Genomic DNA, 18,079 nt, shown 5'->3' with positions numbered 1-18,079 from the left:
CTCCCTCCCTGCTGCCTTGTAGAGTGTTAGGCTACATTAACAATGTGTTAACCCTTGAGGGCTCAACCAAGTGCTAGTTCATCATTTAGCAGTAAGGCATTCCCTGGGAAATATCCCACCCTCTAACTTCACCACCTCAACCAAGCTTCACAATCATCATCATTGCTGTGTACAGTATTGTTTGTTTAGAACTTCGTGTATGTGTAGTCTTTTGTCTAGCAAAAAAAATTTCCCTGGAACCTAACCCCCCCTATTTACATTAATTCTTATGGGGAAATTGGACTTGCTTAACATTTTTTCACTTAAAGTTGCATTTTTCAGGAACATAACTACGTTAAATGAGGAGTTACTGTAGATTTATATTATGTAAGTGTTCCATAATTAACATGGTCTTATGGGAAATTAATCTGATAAATCCTAACCAAGATTGCTCAACTCAGAATTATTGGGTATACTCTAGTAATTCACATTTTAGAGAGACAATGTAATACATTAATTTACCTTTAACAAGCTTTGGACTTGTTAATGTCAACATTCCAGCATGTCCTGACAGATCCAGTCCAGTAGCCAGCCATACTGGACCACATAGTATGTCTTCTTTATGATCCTCTAAAAATGGACACAACCTAAGACCTTAAAAACACAACATAATTTAAGTAGAATTGATATGGACTCATCAAATAAGACAAGGTTACAAAGTAAGTTATTAATTTTCATAAATTAAATGGATATATATTAAACTTCAATTTAGACTGTAGAAGTTAGGTGAGCTGACACCTTTTAAGAAATAACTAAGCCATGTTCTAGTCAAATTATGTACTTTTAATTTTCAGAAAGTTCTTAAAGTACAGTTTTCAGATATACTGTACATGTAACACAGCTGATGCTCTGGAAAGATCAATATTCTGCACAAGTTTATGGCCTGTAGAATGGTGAACTGATATAGTTGTTTGAGCCACAACTATCACAGGTCCTAGTTAAAAAAAAACAAGCTCATGTTAGATTTCATTGGCAGCAGATGAAAATGTCAATTTAAATAAGCCAAAATGAGGGAGATGGGATCACTCCAATGCAAATACTTAGAGCCCTGCGCAGATACCAAATTTATATCTGCCGAGGAGCTGCAGGGCTCTATTGGGAATGGCAGCAGTGAAAGCAGCGGCATTTCCATCCGCTGTTCACAGGAGCCAGCACCCCACGCAGACAGCTCCTCCAGCATGGCTGCACCGTCCCTACTCCCACCCACTGGGGCAGGCACCAGGCTCAGCAGCAGCTGTCCCTGGGCACACAAGTCTGAGAGCATGCAAGCTGCTGAGCCTGGTGCGCACCCCAGTGGGTGGGACTGGGGGCTGTTCAGCCATGCTGGAATTGCTGCCTGTGCAGAGCGCTGGCTCCTGCAAGCAGCTGCCAGACATGCAGCTACTTTCGCCACTGCTTGTTCCTGGTAGACCCTTGCAGCTCCTCGGATACTCACTTTATATCCATGGATATAAATGTGGTATCCACGCAGGGCTCTAAAAATACTAAAACCATTATTGACGTTAGAGTCAGTCAACATCCGCACTGCAAATCCTCATTTTTCAGTTGTCATATTACAAACAACAAACTTTGGAAAAAGAAGAACAAAAGGTGATATTAGCAGTGAGACAACAGAAGAGCTTCAGAGAAGAATGACGTAAGCACTTTTATACAATGAAGTTGAGAGACTCATTTCTTAGGGAGGAAAAAAATCACGTTTGTATGCATTTGCATAGCACCTAGCACAATAGGGCACTTTGAACCTTATTAGGACGTTCAAGTGGAATCTCAGTATAAATAGTATTGCAGTTACTAAACTTTTTACACACATTACCACCACCTGAAGTATAAAACGGTTTTAAAAGAGGTAATCATGGAATAAGCATATGTAATCTAAGTTGTATTCTAATTGCTGCCTCATATAAGAGTATAGAATATTTATTTTATTTTTACCAGTTGAGGCGGAAAATACCAGTGTCAGCCACAAGCGAGGCCAAAAAAAACCCTGATATTTATTGAAACAATCAGATCACGGGTGACAAGAATACTTGAGACCATTACTCCTTGTTCTGTCATCAGCTACCACTGAGAACAATCTAGAGCCATCCTCTTTGGAACCCCCTTTCAGGTAGTTGAAAGCAGCTATCAAATCCCCCCTCATTCTTCTCTTCCGCAGACTAAACAATCCCAGTTCCCTCAGACTCTCCTCATAAGTCATGTGTTCCAGTCCCCTAATCATTTTTGTTGCCCTCCGCTGGACTCTCTCCAATTTTTCCACATCCTTCTTGTAGTGTGGGGCCCAAAACTGGACACAGTACTCCAGATGAGGCCTCACCAATGTCAAATAGAGGGGAACGATCACGTCCCTCGATCTGCTGGCAATGCCCCTACTTATACAGCCCAAAATGCCATTGGCCTTCTTGGTAACAAGGGCACACTGTTGACTCATATCCAGCTTCTTGTCCACTGTTACCCCTAGGTCCTTTTCTGCAGAACTGCTGCCGAGCCATTCGGTCCCTAGTCTGTAGCAGTGCATGGGATTCTTCCATCGTAAGTGCAGGACTCTGCACTTGTCCTTGTTGAACCTCATCAGATTTCTTTTGGCCCAATCCTCTAATTTGTCTAGGTCCCTCTGTATCCTATCCATACCCTCCAGCGTATCTACCTCTCCTCCCAGTTTAGTGTCATCTGCAAACTTGCTGAGGGTGCAATCCACACCATCCTCCAGATCATTTATGAAGATATTGAACAAAACCGGCCTGAGGACCGACCCTTGGGGCCCTCCACTTGATACCAGCTGCCAACTAGACATGGAGCCTTTGATCGCTACCCGTTGAGCCTGACAATCTAACGAACTTTCTATCCATCAATGAATGAGAGGTGATTGAAAAATTGAAGCGGGGCATTAGAATTAACACAGAAAATAGAATGACGGGCTGGGATAAATAGCAAGGACACAAGTACAGAGGTAAATATTTTTTCCCATCCTGATTTAACAAACAAACCTCAATTTTCAAAAGGAGGGGGCAGCAGGAAAAGGGTAAGAGGGGTGGGTAGTTGGATAAGAAGAGAATAGGACAAACTTCGGAATCTTTTTCTCTCCTTCCATGTACTGAAATTCTCATCTGCTCACCTCTGTGCGTGCCTCCTCCCCACCACCCAAACTCTCCTCTCCAAAACTTTCCCCTTATCTCAAACACACCTTGCAATAGTATCCTGGTTTTCTCTTTGAAAACCTGGTCACCAAATGAAGCAAAGAAAGAAGGAAAGTAAGACTTAGCTTGAAGGAGTAAGTGACAGAAGTTTGGAGTTTTTGATATTTATTCAGCCGCAACACTTACTTTTAGGCACTAGTCACTCCTACACAGATATAATTTGATACCTTTCTAGACACTTTCTCTCACATGTTTTGAGGGGAAAGCTGCTGTAATGAGCTAGATGAGGAAAGGACTGAGTGAGTTTGATAAGGCTGTAAAGTTAGTGTGTTAGTTAAAAGAACGAGGAGATTATATATATATATCTTCCTACTGTATTTTCCACTGCATACATCTGATGGAGTGGGCTTTAGCCCATGAAAGCTTATGCTCAAATAAATGTGTTAGTCTCTAAGGTGCCACAAGTACTCCTTGTTCTTTCTGCTGATACAGACTAACACAGCTAGCACTCTGAAACCTGTGACTAGCTAGGAATTTTGAACTGGATATTTTAAGTTTTGAAGGTATTGATGCTAAAACTAAGGAAAATTAGATATGCAGTGAAAAAAAAGTCAGTTTCCTTGAAAACTAGCTAACTCAAGCAACACTTAAAACCATGTTGCAGTGGAAGACATGACAGACCAGCTTGAGAGCTGCTAAAATGACCTATAGCTCCATTTCTAAATTAAAATAAAACCTTGATTTAACAATACCAAAAATCAAAGTCCCCAACAGTTAATTTTTGCTTTCAACAGCAAAGTATAGTCTCCACTGAAAGGAACAACTGCCAAATGTACTGAATAGGGTTGACCAGCATAAACGTAAAGAATGTGCTTTTTTTTTAATTTTAATTACTTGAAAATATTTACATAGAAGTTCCAATGTGATCTCTGAAGATTTTTCATATCATAGTTTCTCCATAGGGAAATAACCATATTAAACTCACATTGCGATTCCTCTACATCCATGTTCTGCATTTCTTCATTCAACTCAACCAGTGTTGGTTTTCCATTTCTTTCCATTTCAATACTATGAGCTGGAGATAAAGGAAAGGTGATCTGTCTATCTACTGCTGCTTCTGGAAAATAAAAAAATATTAGCAATGTTTGGTAAACATTGTGTAGTATTAATGAAAACCAGAAACATTAACTTCCATAGCAGATTTATTATTTAAGTTTTTGCTCAAAATTCACTGAAACCATTATCTCTACTAAAAAATCCTACAGCTGCTGACAAACTCCCTCATACTAAAATTAGAATAGAACTCAATTTATTAAATGAAGTTAGCCTTTGTCCTCAGCTTGTTTGTGAGCAGTTTATCAGTCTGAGTGTTATTTTTGAAAAATAATTTCTACCAATAATACATTGCTCTCAAGCAATTATTTGTTTTTGAGATTGAAAATCAGAGCTGCGTTTGTTAGTTTGATTGGACATACAGGTATTGTTTCTGTTCCCTAAGTATAACTCTTAAAAAATGGTTTCCATTGCAGATATTCTATTTCATAAACTCAAATTTTTACTGCTGCAAATATTCTGTAGCATGAGCTTCTGACCCAGTTTAAAAAAAAGAAACACACATAGAATACTAGCACAAAAGAGTAACACAACTGAATCTAATTCAATTTTTTATTTAAATAAACGTTATTGTAACATTGAGTTATTTGCCCAGCTCTAGTTAAACCCTATTTAGCTCTCCAGTTTTACTATTTGTATAACAAATTAAAAAAAAAAAAAGCCACAGAAGATGGCCCACAAGTAATAAGACCTAAACTTGCTGGGATAAATGAGACTGAATTATAAGGTCAAAGAGTAGCTTCATTTTCAGCCAAACCAGCAAAGAGTGGGGAATTTTCCCCATCTCTGGATGTGGTCACCAAGCATGCTTCAGTATCTTATAACTAATACTTCATATTGAGTCTTAAAGAACACAGGTCAAATGTAGGAGCATTTGTTTCCCTCTGTCCTGTGTCCATAGTTAAGCTGTATGTTGAAATTCTTAGTCATATTGTACTCTTAGAAAATATATTTTCCCCACTGAGACACTGCTACTCAAATACTGTTCCCTTGGATACACAGCAGCTTTTATGTGCTATTCTGAAAAATTAAATAAAAGACTCAGCAGTACTTCTTTATACCATTATTGAAAGCTATGACATAAGGAGTGGGATTTTTCTGAGAATGACTCTAAATTTGTTTTCTCTTAAATTCACAGTCATGCAACCTTTATTTCAATGGAATTCTAGTTTCTAGATTTTTTCTTCTCATAAGGGCACTCAGATGCCCTATAGCAGGGGCAGGCAAACTTTTTGGCCTGAGGGCCACATCGGGTTTCCGAAATTGTACAGAGTCCCAGCCCCCACCCCCTGACAGCTCCCCCCAGAACTCCCACCCCATCCAAACCCCCTTCCCCAAAGGCCCCCATAGGACTCCTGCCCCATCCAACCCCCTGCTCCCGGTCTCCTGACTGCCCCCCACCGTCCCATCCAACCCCTCCTTTCATTCCTGACTGCACCCCTGGGACCCCTGCCCCATCCACCCCCGCTCCCTGTCCCCTGACCACCTCCAAAACCCCCTGCCCCTGACTACCCCCCTCTGCTTCCTGTCTGCCCCCATTCAACCCCCCGTTCCCTGCCCTCTGACCGCCCCGCCCCTTAGCCACACCTCCACCTTCTGAGCACCTCCCTGAACTCCCCTGCCCTCTATCCAACCCTGCCCTGCTCCTTGCTCCCTTACTGCACTGCCCGGAGCAGCGGTGGCTACTGGCGCTACAGCCGCGCAGCCCAGAGCCCCGGGTCAGGCAGCCACGCCACCGCGCAGCCCAGAGCCCCGGGTCAGGCAGCCACGCCACCGCGCAGCCCAGAGCCCCGGGTCAGGCAGCCACGCCACCGCGCAGCCCAGAGCCCCGGGTCAGGCAGCCACGCCACCGCGCAGCCCAGAGCCCCGGGTCAGGCTGCGGCTCTGCAGCTGCACTGCCGCCCAGAGCACTGCACTGCCAGTGGTGCAGTGAGCTGCAGGGGAGGGGGAACAGTTGAGGAGGGACCGGGGGGGGCTAGCCTCCCGGGCCAGGAGCTCAGGGGCCGGGCAGGAGGGTCCCAGATGTGGCCTGCAGGCCGTAGTTTGCCCACCTCTGCTCTATAGTCATGGACACCTGCAAACTGAATTTCTAAATATGACTTGGAAGAATTATCTATTTTTTTTTAAATCCTTTGATTTAGAAAATAAAAATGTTATACACCTCAGAAGCTCTGTCATTTATGTCTGACACTGCAACTTTCTTTGAATGCATCATCAGATTCTAGTAGTAGGACAACATGCAAGTTCAGCTCAAACTGTTGTTGCTTTAGCTATACTTCTTTATAGAATACTGAGGTTTTAAAATCTGTGCTTATCTTTGACTATTTTAATGTTTCTCTCATTTTTGCTCCCCAATCTTTAATAAATGTTCATGTGTGCAAAGAAAGTTAAAATGCAAGATATTACTAAGTAAATGTAAAGTTGAGATATCTACAAATCTTTACTTCATCGCTAATTAAATCAGTAAAATACCAGACCTAAAAAGTAACAAGTCTGAGAAAAGAAGATGATCTCCTTTCTTACCGTTGACTTTTCCTAGCCCTGGAGCTTTATTTTTCAGTAAAGTCACTTGAAGCTGTGGAATGTTTGTTATGTTTGAGTTCAAAACAAATTTGAAATCCACGTGTCCAACCATACAGGCTTTTGGCAAAACCAGTTCAAAGACATGTTCATCCCAGCTGTTGCTGTTGGGGAAAAAATATTAGGTATTTAGTAACACCATGTCTACAAGTACACTACAGCCAAACAAGCAGCAGCATCCAGTTTATTTTCTGCATATACTTCTCTAGTGTACTGAGAAAAGATGTAGTTTTACATTAGTTAGTCTAAGCTTTCTTCATAGTCCCTCAATATCCACATGAATCTCTGAAGCAAAAATCAAGTATTTTAAACTGCAGTTAACCATGTCCATTTTATGTAGAAAACATTGAAAGCCAACTGATAAGATGCTGAATCAATGTGTTTGGCAATAAGTAACGGCGAAAAAGCACAGAACCGCCTACTACCTGCATTACAATACTGCCTCCATAAAACTTAAAATTTCTTTTGAGGCTTAAGTCAGTATTTAAAACAATGAAAATACTTTCTTAAACATCAATTGTCTTCCAATGGTTAAACGGTACCAAAGCACGATAGGATCTGGTTGGCATTCTTCACTGATGGTGTCAAACATTGTCACTTTTCAACAGTACCATGGCCACCTGCAGGAGGCTCAAAATACTAATTTCAATTCAAAATTTTGAAATACATTTGACAATTTATACAGGACGAGAAGTGCTTCTTACCAGGTGCACACTCAGAAGCCTGCACTGAGCAAAATGGGTGCAGCTTTCTTTTAATGAGTCATATTTTTCCTTTTGAGGCCAACTTGTTTTATACTGGAAGTGTAAACTTGAGACAATAAGTACCCCTCAAATGATTAAAGTTTCATAGTTTGACACACTAAGGTTTGCAAAAGTAGCTCAAATTGAAGAAAAAGCAATTAACATAAAATTAATCATGTTTCCAAGTGTTACATTACACACATTTTTAAAAGTAAGAGGAGGTTACTTACCTATAACTGGAGGTTCTTCAAGATGAATGGCTCCTATCTGTATTCTACTGAGGGGTTATGCACATGCTCCATATGCCTGGAGCCAGAACTTTTAAAAGTAGTAGTGTCCGTTGGTCCGCGCATGTGCCCTGCCACCGTCTTATGGTTTTGACTGAGGCAATAAAGGGCAGGGCAGACTAACTGCACCCTCAATTCCTTCTCCACCACAAATCTACCAGATCCGCAGCCGAAAGGAAAGGAGGGTGGGACCGGAATACAGATAGGGACCACACATCTCGAAGAGCCTCCACTTCTTCGAATGATGGTCCCTATTGTATTTCACCGAGGGTGATTAACAAGCAGCACCTACTGAGGAGCAGGGTACAAGAAAGATGGCACCATGGAACAGAGGACCACTATACAGAACAAGGCATCCGTTGCAGAGTCATGCACCAGTGCATAATAGGAAGAGAAGATGTGTACCGAACTCCACATGGCTGACTTACATATGTCCATAAGAGACACATTGTGAAGTGCAGTCGTAGTTAATGCTTGCAGTGTCGTGGTGTGGGCCCATATCCCACAGGATGGAGACAGCCCTGATAAAGCATAATGCACCCAAAAACCCACTTTGAAACTCTGAGTGGAGATGGCCTGCGCCTTAATTTTTTCCACGATGGCAACAAATAGCCTCAGAGGCTTCCGGAACAGCCTCTTCCTCTGCAGATAAAAGGCTAGGACACTGAGGGAGTGAAAACATCATTCCTCCTCTGAAGCATGTGGCTTTGGAAAGAAGGCAGATAAATGTATGGGGTGGTTGAGGTGAAAGCAGGAAGACACTTTCAGAAGAAATCTAGGATGTAAATGCAGGGAAACTTTGTCCTTATGGAACATGGTGAAAGGGCGGTTTGTCAGTTCAGGAGACTCGGGGGAAGATTCGTGCCTCCCCAGAGTCAACGGCGCACAGTACATGGACAGAACTGGAAGTTGCCTCAGAATCAATGATTAACAGGACTTTGGCAGAACCGGTGCAGAAGGGGCATGCCGCTCAGGAGATGGGCCAGCAGATTCAGCGTGCAGTGCAACATTTTGTCATGCTTGTGGGCTTTGGAACATCACTTCTCTATGGCTGGAACTTATGGCCAATGCAGTGTCTTTCTTGGTCCTTGAGGAAGACTTACTGCCATGCTTATGCACATACTTCAGGGGTGGGCCAACTTTTTGGCCTGAGGGCCACATCTGGGTACGGAAATTGTATGGCGGGCCATGAATGCTCACAAAATTGGGGGTTGGGGTGCAGAAGAGTATGAGGGCTCCAGCTGGGGATGCAGGCTCTGGGGTAGGGCCAGAAATTAGGCTTTCAGGGTGCAGGAGGGGACTCCGGGATGGGGTAGGGGGTTGGAGATGAGGGGTTGGGGGTGCAGGAGGGTCTTCAGGTTGGGACCGAGGTGTTTGGTGGGTGGGAGGGGAATCAGGGCTGGGGCGGGGGTGGGTTCAGGCTCCAGGCAGCACTTACCACAAGCAGCTCCCAGAAGCAGTGGCATGTACCCCTCTGGCTCCTACGTGGTGGTGTGGCCTGTTCGCAGGCACCGCCCCTGCAGCTCCCATTGGCTGTGGTTCCCAGACAATGGGAATTATAGGGGCAGCGGCAATGTGCAGAGCCCCTTAGCTGCCCCTACACATAGGAGCAGCACAGAGGAGGGCAAGCTGCCAACCCTGCTTCCCAGTTGGAGTGCCAGAGCGGGGCAAGCCCCAGATCCTGCTCCCTGGCGGAAGTTCGAGGGCCAAATTAAAATATCTGGAGGGCCAGATGTGGCCCCCAGGCCGTAGTTTGCCCACCTGACATGCTTCCTTGTCTCATGGCTAGGGCCCAGCACAGGGTCCGTAGCGCTGGTACTGGCGTAACCAGACTTGAGCTCCATGGCAAGAGGTGCACACTTGGATTACTCAGGGCAATGTCCGGGGGCAAAGGGAGTTCCCCAGCCTGGATCCAACTGTGTCCTCATGGTGACCTCCATGAGGTATTTCTAAGGCTAAGATCTTGAACCCCAGCATCTTTGGCATAATCCAGTCCCCAGGCATGGGTGCAAGGGAGAGAGAAGGGTTGGCAAGAAAACTGCCAAAACGGCACCCCAAAGTCCTTAAATCCTAAGAAAACTAACAACAATAAAATGCTAACTATGTACAAGAATAAATCAGGCTCTCTCACTACATTTGAAAGTGCGTCACAAGGGATGAGAGAACAGCAGAAGCTCCAACTCTGACCAGGCAACAGTGAGAAGGAACTGAGGGCGCGGTCGGTCCGCCTGCCTGCCCTTTATCACCTCAGTCAAAATCATGAGGCAGTACAAGGGCACATGCGTGAATCAATGGACACTACTACTTTTAAAAGCTCCAGCTCTAGGTGCATGTGCATAACCCCTCAGTGGAATACAATAAGGATCATCACTTGAAGAAGAAATGCACTTCCTAACTGTTTTCAGTCCATGTGTAAGGGACATTTATAAATATATTATTTAGAACTAAGCTTTTTTCACTATACTATATATCACTGTCTTCTGCACAATTTCTTCGCAATTTATTAAGTGTTAATATAACTATTTTCTAACATATCTTTTTATTAAATTTTTGAAGTATTAAACTTCAGGGTCAGATCTCTCTCGGGCAGTGGTAATGCACCATTAAACTGCAGAACCTAGGAATATATAACCAGTAGTTAAGGTTCATTGCTTGTTGTCTATTTGACCATTAGCTCTGTTCCTCGCATGGGTGGAAGTCTTTTGTGCAGCATTTTCCATTGACAAGGAAAAAAAAATTTTTTTTGTAAAGCACCCATATTCCCATTGGCTGTCAAATGAGCAGTAACTTGTGATAGACAAAGAAAAAGGATCTAAATAATAAAATTACTTTATGTTCGCTCCTTGTTATAATAAAAAAAATAGGAAAAAACATCTCCTTGAAGAAACTTTTTCAGCTGACCTCAAAGCATTTTTCATCTTTTCTTTTAATTCTACCATAAGTATCTAACTTTCAGTACTGTCTCCCTTTTCTTCTCGTTAACAGTGTTTAAACCAAGAACAAACAAAGAAGCTCTCTTGGAAAATTATCTGGGGATGAAAAAAGAACCTGTTTCCTTTCAGAGAAGCAAAGAAGTTCCTAAAGCAAATCTACACAGTACGATAGCAAAGAATTTTGTGGAAGCCTATTAAGAGACACTCCAGGATGTCAGATAGGTAAAAAAATCTAGACCTTTCCTGCTACAGCAAACTAAGCCAGCCTTCCAAGATCTTCTTGACTGCTATGGAATTTAGGATTACTTACACAGTTTCAGAAAGCAGTCCACAATCTCTCTACAACAAACTGAACAAAATTACAACCTGATGGGGGGGGGAAGATGACTAGACACCACAGGATTGGCAAGCAAGTGAGTGATTATCATTATAATGGTGCTACCACTAAGGCTAAAAGGCTAACCATGGAAAATGTTAGGCCAAGAAGAATTGAGGAAGTTATGAGCAAAGGAAGACTGGAGTCTTTAAAACAGCATTCCAAACTCAGCTTTAGCACACAGGTAGTTAATACACTCATGAAGGATCCTAAAGTTCTTTACAAACTGAACACACAGAAATGCCATTTCTGGGACTGAATATGGCAGCTATTCAGCCTCAGAAATACTGCACAACTGATTTTGTTTCAGGATTTGGGGAAAAGAAGGGGGAAGAAAGATTATTTTGGTTTAGATTTGTTTAAGGACGCACAGTGAAAAATTCTTTACAACTGAAAAATAGAACAGGGATGTAAGTATGCAAAATATAATTCCTCATGATGAAAGTTTGCCCAGGACACCATGGTTCCTGAAGAACTACTGAATATTTAGTCTAAGCTTAGACGAAGGATCACAGTTCTCTGTCCTATATAGCACCTAACACACTTCTGGCCCTATATAAATGAAGAAGATGCTGCTATGACATGGACATATAACTATTAATCATTCAAAACATTATATACCGTGGATGAGGCCAATCCATTCTAAAAGGGCCAGTGTGCTGAAGTATTAAGGACTGACCAGCTCAGAGGTTCAAGTTACTGACCTGACAGGAGGAGAGTGAGTTTGTGTGTGTATGGGGGTGGGGGAGGGGGTGAGAAAACCTGGATTTGTGCTGGAAATGGCCCACCTTGATTATCATGCACATTGTAGGGAGAGTGGTCACTTTGGATGAGCTATTACCAGCAGGATAGTGAGTTTGTGTGTGTGGTTTTTGGGAGGGGGGTGAGGGGGTGAGAGAACCTGGATTTGTGCAGGAAATGGCCCAACTTGATTATCATGCACACTGTGTAAAGAGTTGTCACTTTGGATGGGCTATCACCAGCAGGAGAGTGAATTTGTGTGGGGGGTGGAGGGTGAGAAAACCTGGATTTGTGCTGGAAATGGCCCAACCTGATGATCACTTTAGATAAGCTATTACCAGCAGGACAGTGGGGTGGGAGGAGGTATTGTTTCATATTCTCTGTGTGTATATAAAGTCTGCTGCAGTTTCCACGGTATGCATCCGATGAAGTGAGCTGTAGCTCACGAAAGCTCATGCTCAAATAAATTGGTTAGTCTCTAAGGTGCCACGAGTACTCCTTTTCTTTTTGCGAATACAGACTAACACGGCTGTTACTCTGAAACCTGACCTGACACAGATACAGAGGTAAGCAGTAAACCAGCTTGTGCACAGTAGCGTATTACATAGGAGCACTGGAATTGTCACACTGAATCAGACCCCTGATTCATCTAGCTCAGTGGTTTACAAACCATGGGTCGCGACCCAGAACTAGGCTGCGGAATGGAAGGGACTGGGCCGCGCAGCTCTGGTCAGCACCGTCAACCGGGCTGTTAGAAGTCCTGTTGGTGGTACTGCCCAGCTAAGGCAGGCTAGTCCCTTCCCGTTCCGACACCACGCTGCGCCCCAGTAGCGGCCAGCAGCAGATCTGGCTCGTAGACAGGGGGTGAGGGCAGTCACAAGGCTCTGCCCTGAACATCAACTCCTCACTCCCATTGGTCGGAAACTGGACAATGGGAGCGCGGGGGGGGGGGGGGGGGTTTGTCGGTGCCTGCAGGCGAGAGCCATGCTTGCATGCCTCTGCCTAGGAGCCGGACCTGCTGCTGGCCACTTCCGGGGTGCAGCGCAGTCTGCGGTGCCAGAACAGGCAGGAAGCCTGCCTTTGCACTCCAGCTCCACCACTGACCGGGAGCTGCCAGAGGTAAGCCTTGCACCCCAATCCCCTGCCCCAGCCCTGAGCCCCCCCAAAACCAGAGCCCCTTCCTGCACCCCAAATCCCTCATCCCCAGCCCCACCCCAGAGCCCTGACCCCCTCATTCCCAGACCCACCCCACAGCCCGCACTCCAACCCTGAGTCCCCCCTCATCCCCAGCTCCGCTGGGTGGCGGGCATCAACAATTTTCTTCAACTGGGTTGCCAGAAAAAAGTTTGAAAACCACTGAACTAGCTGACAGTGGCTAGTAGCAGATGCCTCAGAGGAAGGTTTAAGAATCCCACAACAGAAAAGTGAGATCTGCCTTCATGAAGGTCTTATACTAGTCCTACAGAGAGGTTTGCTTAAACCCTGAAGCATGAGGGTTTTGTTTTGTTTTGTTTGGGGCGGGGGGTTAAATCTCTTCCAAAACTTTGTTTGCATCAACAGGTCATACATAACTCTGGATATTCTTAAGTGCACAGTCTGCTAGTTTTGATTACTAGGTAAATTGTTGGCTTCAGTGACATAATGGAGAAGTAAGTTCCACCGTTTGATTAAGGAAAATAAATACCTTTTCATTCAACATGTAATCAATTTCAACACTCCCACCTTGCCGTTTCTTTGAACATCCCTCTTGTTCTTGTGTTATGACATTCGTATAACAAACTCCCAATCTATTTTCTCTATACCATTTGTTCTTTTATATACACATGTCCTTTCTATTCATCATCTTTTTAAGGTAAAAAAATCCAAGTCTTTTCAGTTTCTCTTCACATGAGTTTTTCCCATGCCCACAATCATTTTCATTATCCTTCTCTGATGCTCCTCTAATTCTGTAATATTGTATTTATTTATATGACTACATATTTTCCATACTATTCTGCATTCCATTCCTTGTGCCTCCTATGACCTTTTTTGTTTTTTTTTCCCCACCATAGCTGCACATTGAGCTGTCCACAGCAATTCGCAGGTCATTTTCCCAAGTTGATTCAGAACTGGGCAAGATGTATGAACAGTGCAAAGTTTTCTCCCAGCACTTTTCATATATCTTATGCATGCATGGAGAATTTTTTTTTTCCCCCTCCATTTAAACTAGCTAAATTTAAGTTTGAGAAAAGCTTGGAGTAGAGAAGTCAGGGAAACTAGACTCTTCAAGCAATGAGCTAACAAGAAGCCACATGTAGAATATCTGGTTGGTCCAGTAAATTTACATGATATGAGATTTTGGAAAATCTATGCGATTTAGAGAACATAAGAACATCAGAGCTGCCTTACCGAGTCACACCAGAGTCTAGTTTACCCAGTAACCTGTCTCCAGCTGTGGTCCTTGCTAGAACTTCAAGGGGAGTGTAGGGAACAGAGCAATTATGGAGTGATCCAGCCCTGTCTTCCACTCCCGCTCTGGTAGTCAGAGGTTTAGGGTCGCTCAGAGTATGGTGCTGCCATCTTGGCTAAGAGCCATTGAACTTATCCTATTCTTTTTTGAACCCACTTATACTTTTGTCCATCACAACATCCCATGCCAATGAGTCTCTCAGGTTATTTGTGCACTGTGAAAAAAAGTACTTCCTCTTGTTTGTATTAAGACTGCTGCCTATTAATTTCACTGGGTGACGAAGTGTTTTTGTCTTTTTCCATACATTCATGATTTCATCGACATATATATCATATCTCCCCTTACTAGTCTTTTTTTGAGATGACTAGTCCTAATCTTTTTAGTGTCTCCTCACATGGAAGTTATTCTGTACCCTTGATCATCTTTGTTGCTCTTCTCTGAACCTTTTCCAGTTCCACTATATCCTTTTTGAGATGGGGCAACCAGAACTGGACTCAGTATTCAAGGTGTGGGAGTACCATGGATTTATATAGTGGCATTATGATATTTTCCGGTCTTATTTTCTATCCCTTTCCTAATAATTCTTCACATACCTTTCATCTTTTTGCCTACAGCTGTGCACGTAGCAGAAGTTTTCAGAGAACTATTCATGTTGACTCTTTCTTAGGTGGTAACAGCTAATTTAGGACCTATCATTTTGTATGCATAGTTGGGATTTTTCCCTACGTGTAGATTACTTTGCACTTATAAACAAACAATTAATTTCATCTGTCATTTTCTTGCCCAGTCACCCAGTTTTGTGAGATCCCTCCAACTGCCCACAGTCAGCTTTGGACTTAACCATCTTAAATAGTTTTGTACCACCTTCAAACTTTGCCACTTCACTGTTCAAGCCCCTTTTCCGGGTCATTAATGAATATGCTGAACAGTACAGATCCTTAGAGGATCCTGATGCTGTTCACCTCTGTCCACTGTGAAAACTGACCATTTATTTATTCCTACCCTTTGTTTCCCATCTTCAACCAGCTCCTGATCCAAGACCTTCCCTCTTAACCCCTGGCTACTTAGGCCTAGTCTACACTAGGAAATTAAGTCAGTATAACTACAGTATGACTATGTCACTGAAGGATTTAAAAAATCCACACCCTTGAGCAATGCAGTTAAACCTACCTAACCCCCAGTGTAGACAGCACTAGTAGACAGGAAAATTCTCCCGGCCGCATAGTGACTGCCTCTCTGGGAGATGGATTGTCTACACCAACAGGACAAGCACTCCCATCGGAGTAGGCAGCATCTTCACTGAAGACACTGTGCTGCTGAAGCATTTTAAGTGTAGACAAGCCCTCTGTTTCCTTAAGAGCCTTTGGTGAGGGACCCTGTCAAAAGCTTTCTGAAAAATGCAAGTACACTACATCAACTAGATCACTCTTAACCACATGCATATGACTCCCACAAAGCACTGTAATAGGTTGATGAGGCACCTGACTCTTCCCCAACAAATCAAATAGTTTCCAGGTCCACTGAGACAAATACGGAAACCTCAAGCAGGGGAGTCAATGCAAAAGATCAAGAATGAAGAGTTATATTAACATTTTAGTTTTTTGTTTTTAATTCACACACTTGTCTTTGCAACTATTTAAAAAATAAATTAGAAGCAAGCTTATACTACTACACCAACTGCATCATAAATTAGTCACACACACACCCACCCCCGTCCTTTTTGGACTATTACTCTACTTACCTATCTGTCTGCAGCTTCCAAGTCCGAGTATGCTGAGCTGCATCTCCATGGTGTTGCTGATGTAAATGTTGAGGATGCCGCCTTTGCTGCTGCTCCTGTTGGACTTCCACCCAGCATGGAGGTACAGTGGCTGAAAATCGTGGGGTCAAAGTCTCAAAACGGGTTAATTCCACCAAGGATGTCAATGTTTCAAGGGAAAATGGTTGGTCCACCAAAAGATCGACTCCTAATATTTGTTGAAGGAGACAAAAACCAACAGGTTTACTACATATACTTTCCTCTCCAAAACATCCTAGACCAAATTTCAAAATTATCCAAGCTATTCTAACACTAGAAATGTTTGTATGAAGATTTTTTTGAAAAAGGCATGGAAAAAAAATAGCTAGTTTTGAAGTCAGCATACCTAAAAGCAAACTTGCTCAAAAACTTTGATTTTTGCACTTCAGAACGTTTCTTTTTAATATCTATTGACCCACTTCATGACAAAAATCTTTCCATTCAGAGAAAACTGTTGTGATGGATGTGGAATTGCTATGTAATAATCTAAAGACACTGAGGTATAATAATTTTAACACTGTTCTCTACATGAAATACCCCAGCTGCAGTCTCTCGATGATCTAAAGCTATTGTTAAGTAGAACTAGTTTGTATAGTGTAATCTTGATGAGACCAAGCAATGGATAATCATAGCAAGGTCAGCTTCCATGAAAAAACTGAATACACCCATTTCACCAAGCACAGAATAAAAAAAGGCTAATTCACACATCACCTGATGATGCAGGGTTACCCTAGTTCTAAAAAGCTCCCTAAGATGCAAACGTGCGTGTACGGTGGCTCTACTCTGAAAAGTGATTATTCAGAGATTTCAATTTACATCACAGATCTGCTTCTTGTATACTCAGTCTTTGTTTTGTGACGAAAGTTATTTTAACTCGTTAGCACTACAGAGCCAACATAGGGGAGAGTAGAATTCTATTCCTTCTTGTGTATAAGAAATCGTTTTAGTAAAACGATCATTTACACCTGTGTCAACCCCAGTTATGGCAGTGAGATACACAAGTGTAATTTGACCTGCTAAACATTTAATAATTGATAAGGATATATGAAAAGGTAAAAATCCAGGTAGTTGTCAACTTACACAGCTGACCACAAACTATAGGCTTGTCTTCACTGTATTAGCTTAAAGTGAAAAATGAGGGGTGCCCCCTAACCGGACTCCCATCCACACACAACAGCCTCTAGTTTGAGTTAAGGTGGAGGTTTAAACTCAAGCTAAGTGATCTGTTCAGAGTATATGGTTTGACATATGTGAGATTCAGATGCTTAAGCTCCTAATGCAGTAGAGATGTAGATATGGCCTACAGCTGAAGCTAGCTCATTTCAGATGCTAATCTGATCACATTACCAGTGTAGTTATGCTGTGCAGTTTATCAAATCACTGTGCATCTCCAGTGTTTCACAGTCCAGATGCTCACTCAAGCTAAGCTACAGTGAAGTAAGTCAACTGTATTATCTTGAACTAACTGCTACAGTGAAAACAAGCCTTAGATATGATGTTTGAGGTGAACTGGATATTGGAGAGGTAGAGCCAGCTGCTTCCTTCGGTCTGGGGAAAGGAGTAAACCTTTCCAGCTAGCAACCCAATATCTGAATGAAGCTGCAGCTTGGAACAAGGTTAAATCCCAATAAAGTTGGGAGAAAAACTTACAGGAAGAGGGAAACAATCAGAAGAGTTTGCAGAGGCTATACTAATAACCCTAGCTGAGGGAACGCACCTACCATTTGTTAAAGTCCAGGTCTGTTCTGAAAAAATGACTAAAAATGACATTGAATTCATTGTTTAGCAGATCAATAATTCTACATGAAAACATCTTCAGTTTACAATTAAAAATACTTTAAAAACTCCCAGAGAGATGACCATAACTTTATTCTAGAAAGCCAGGA

General features: G+C 42.8%; 1 protein-coding gene across 1 annotated transcript in view; it reads right to left on the bottom strand.

Annotated features, from left to right (window-relative positions):
• Nucleotides 1-18,079, bottom strand: part of BIRC6 (baculoviral IAP repeat containing 6) — a 320,140-nt gene that overhangs the window by 255,702 nt on the left and 46,359 nt on the right. The window contains 4 exon segments of the mRNA XM_073338417.1: nucleotides 502-633; nucleotides 4,159-4,290; nucleotides 6,810-6,970; nucleotides 16,137-16,362. Coding sequence (XP_073194518.1) covers nucleotides 502-633; nucleotides 4,159-4,290; nucleotides 6,810-6,970; nucleotides 16,137-16,362 — 651 coding nt within the window.

Source organism: Lepidochelys kempii, chromosome 3 (genome assembly GCF_965140265.1).
Source record: "Lepidochelys kempii isolate rLepKem1 chromosome 3, rLepKem1.hap2, whole genome shotgun sequence".
NCBI lineage: Eukaryota > Metazoa > Chordata > Testudines > Cheloniidae > Lepidochelys > Lepidochelys kempii.
The sequence above is the reverse complement of the archived record's forward strand: the minus strand, read 5'-3'. Positions and strand labels throughout refer to the sequence as shown.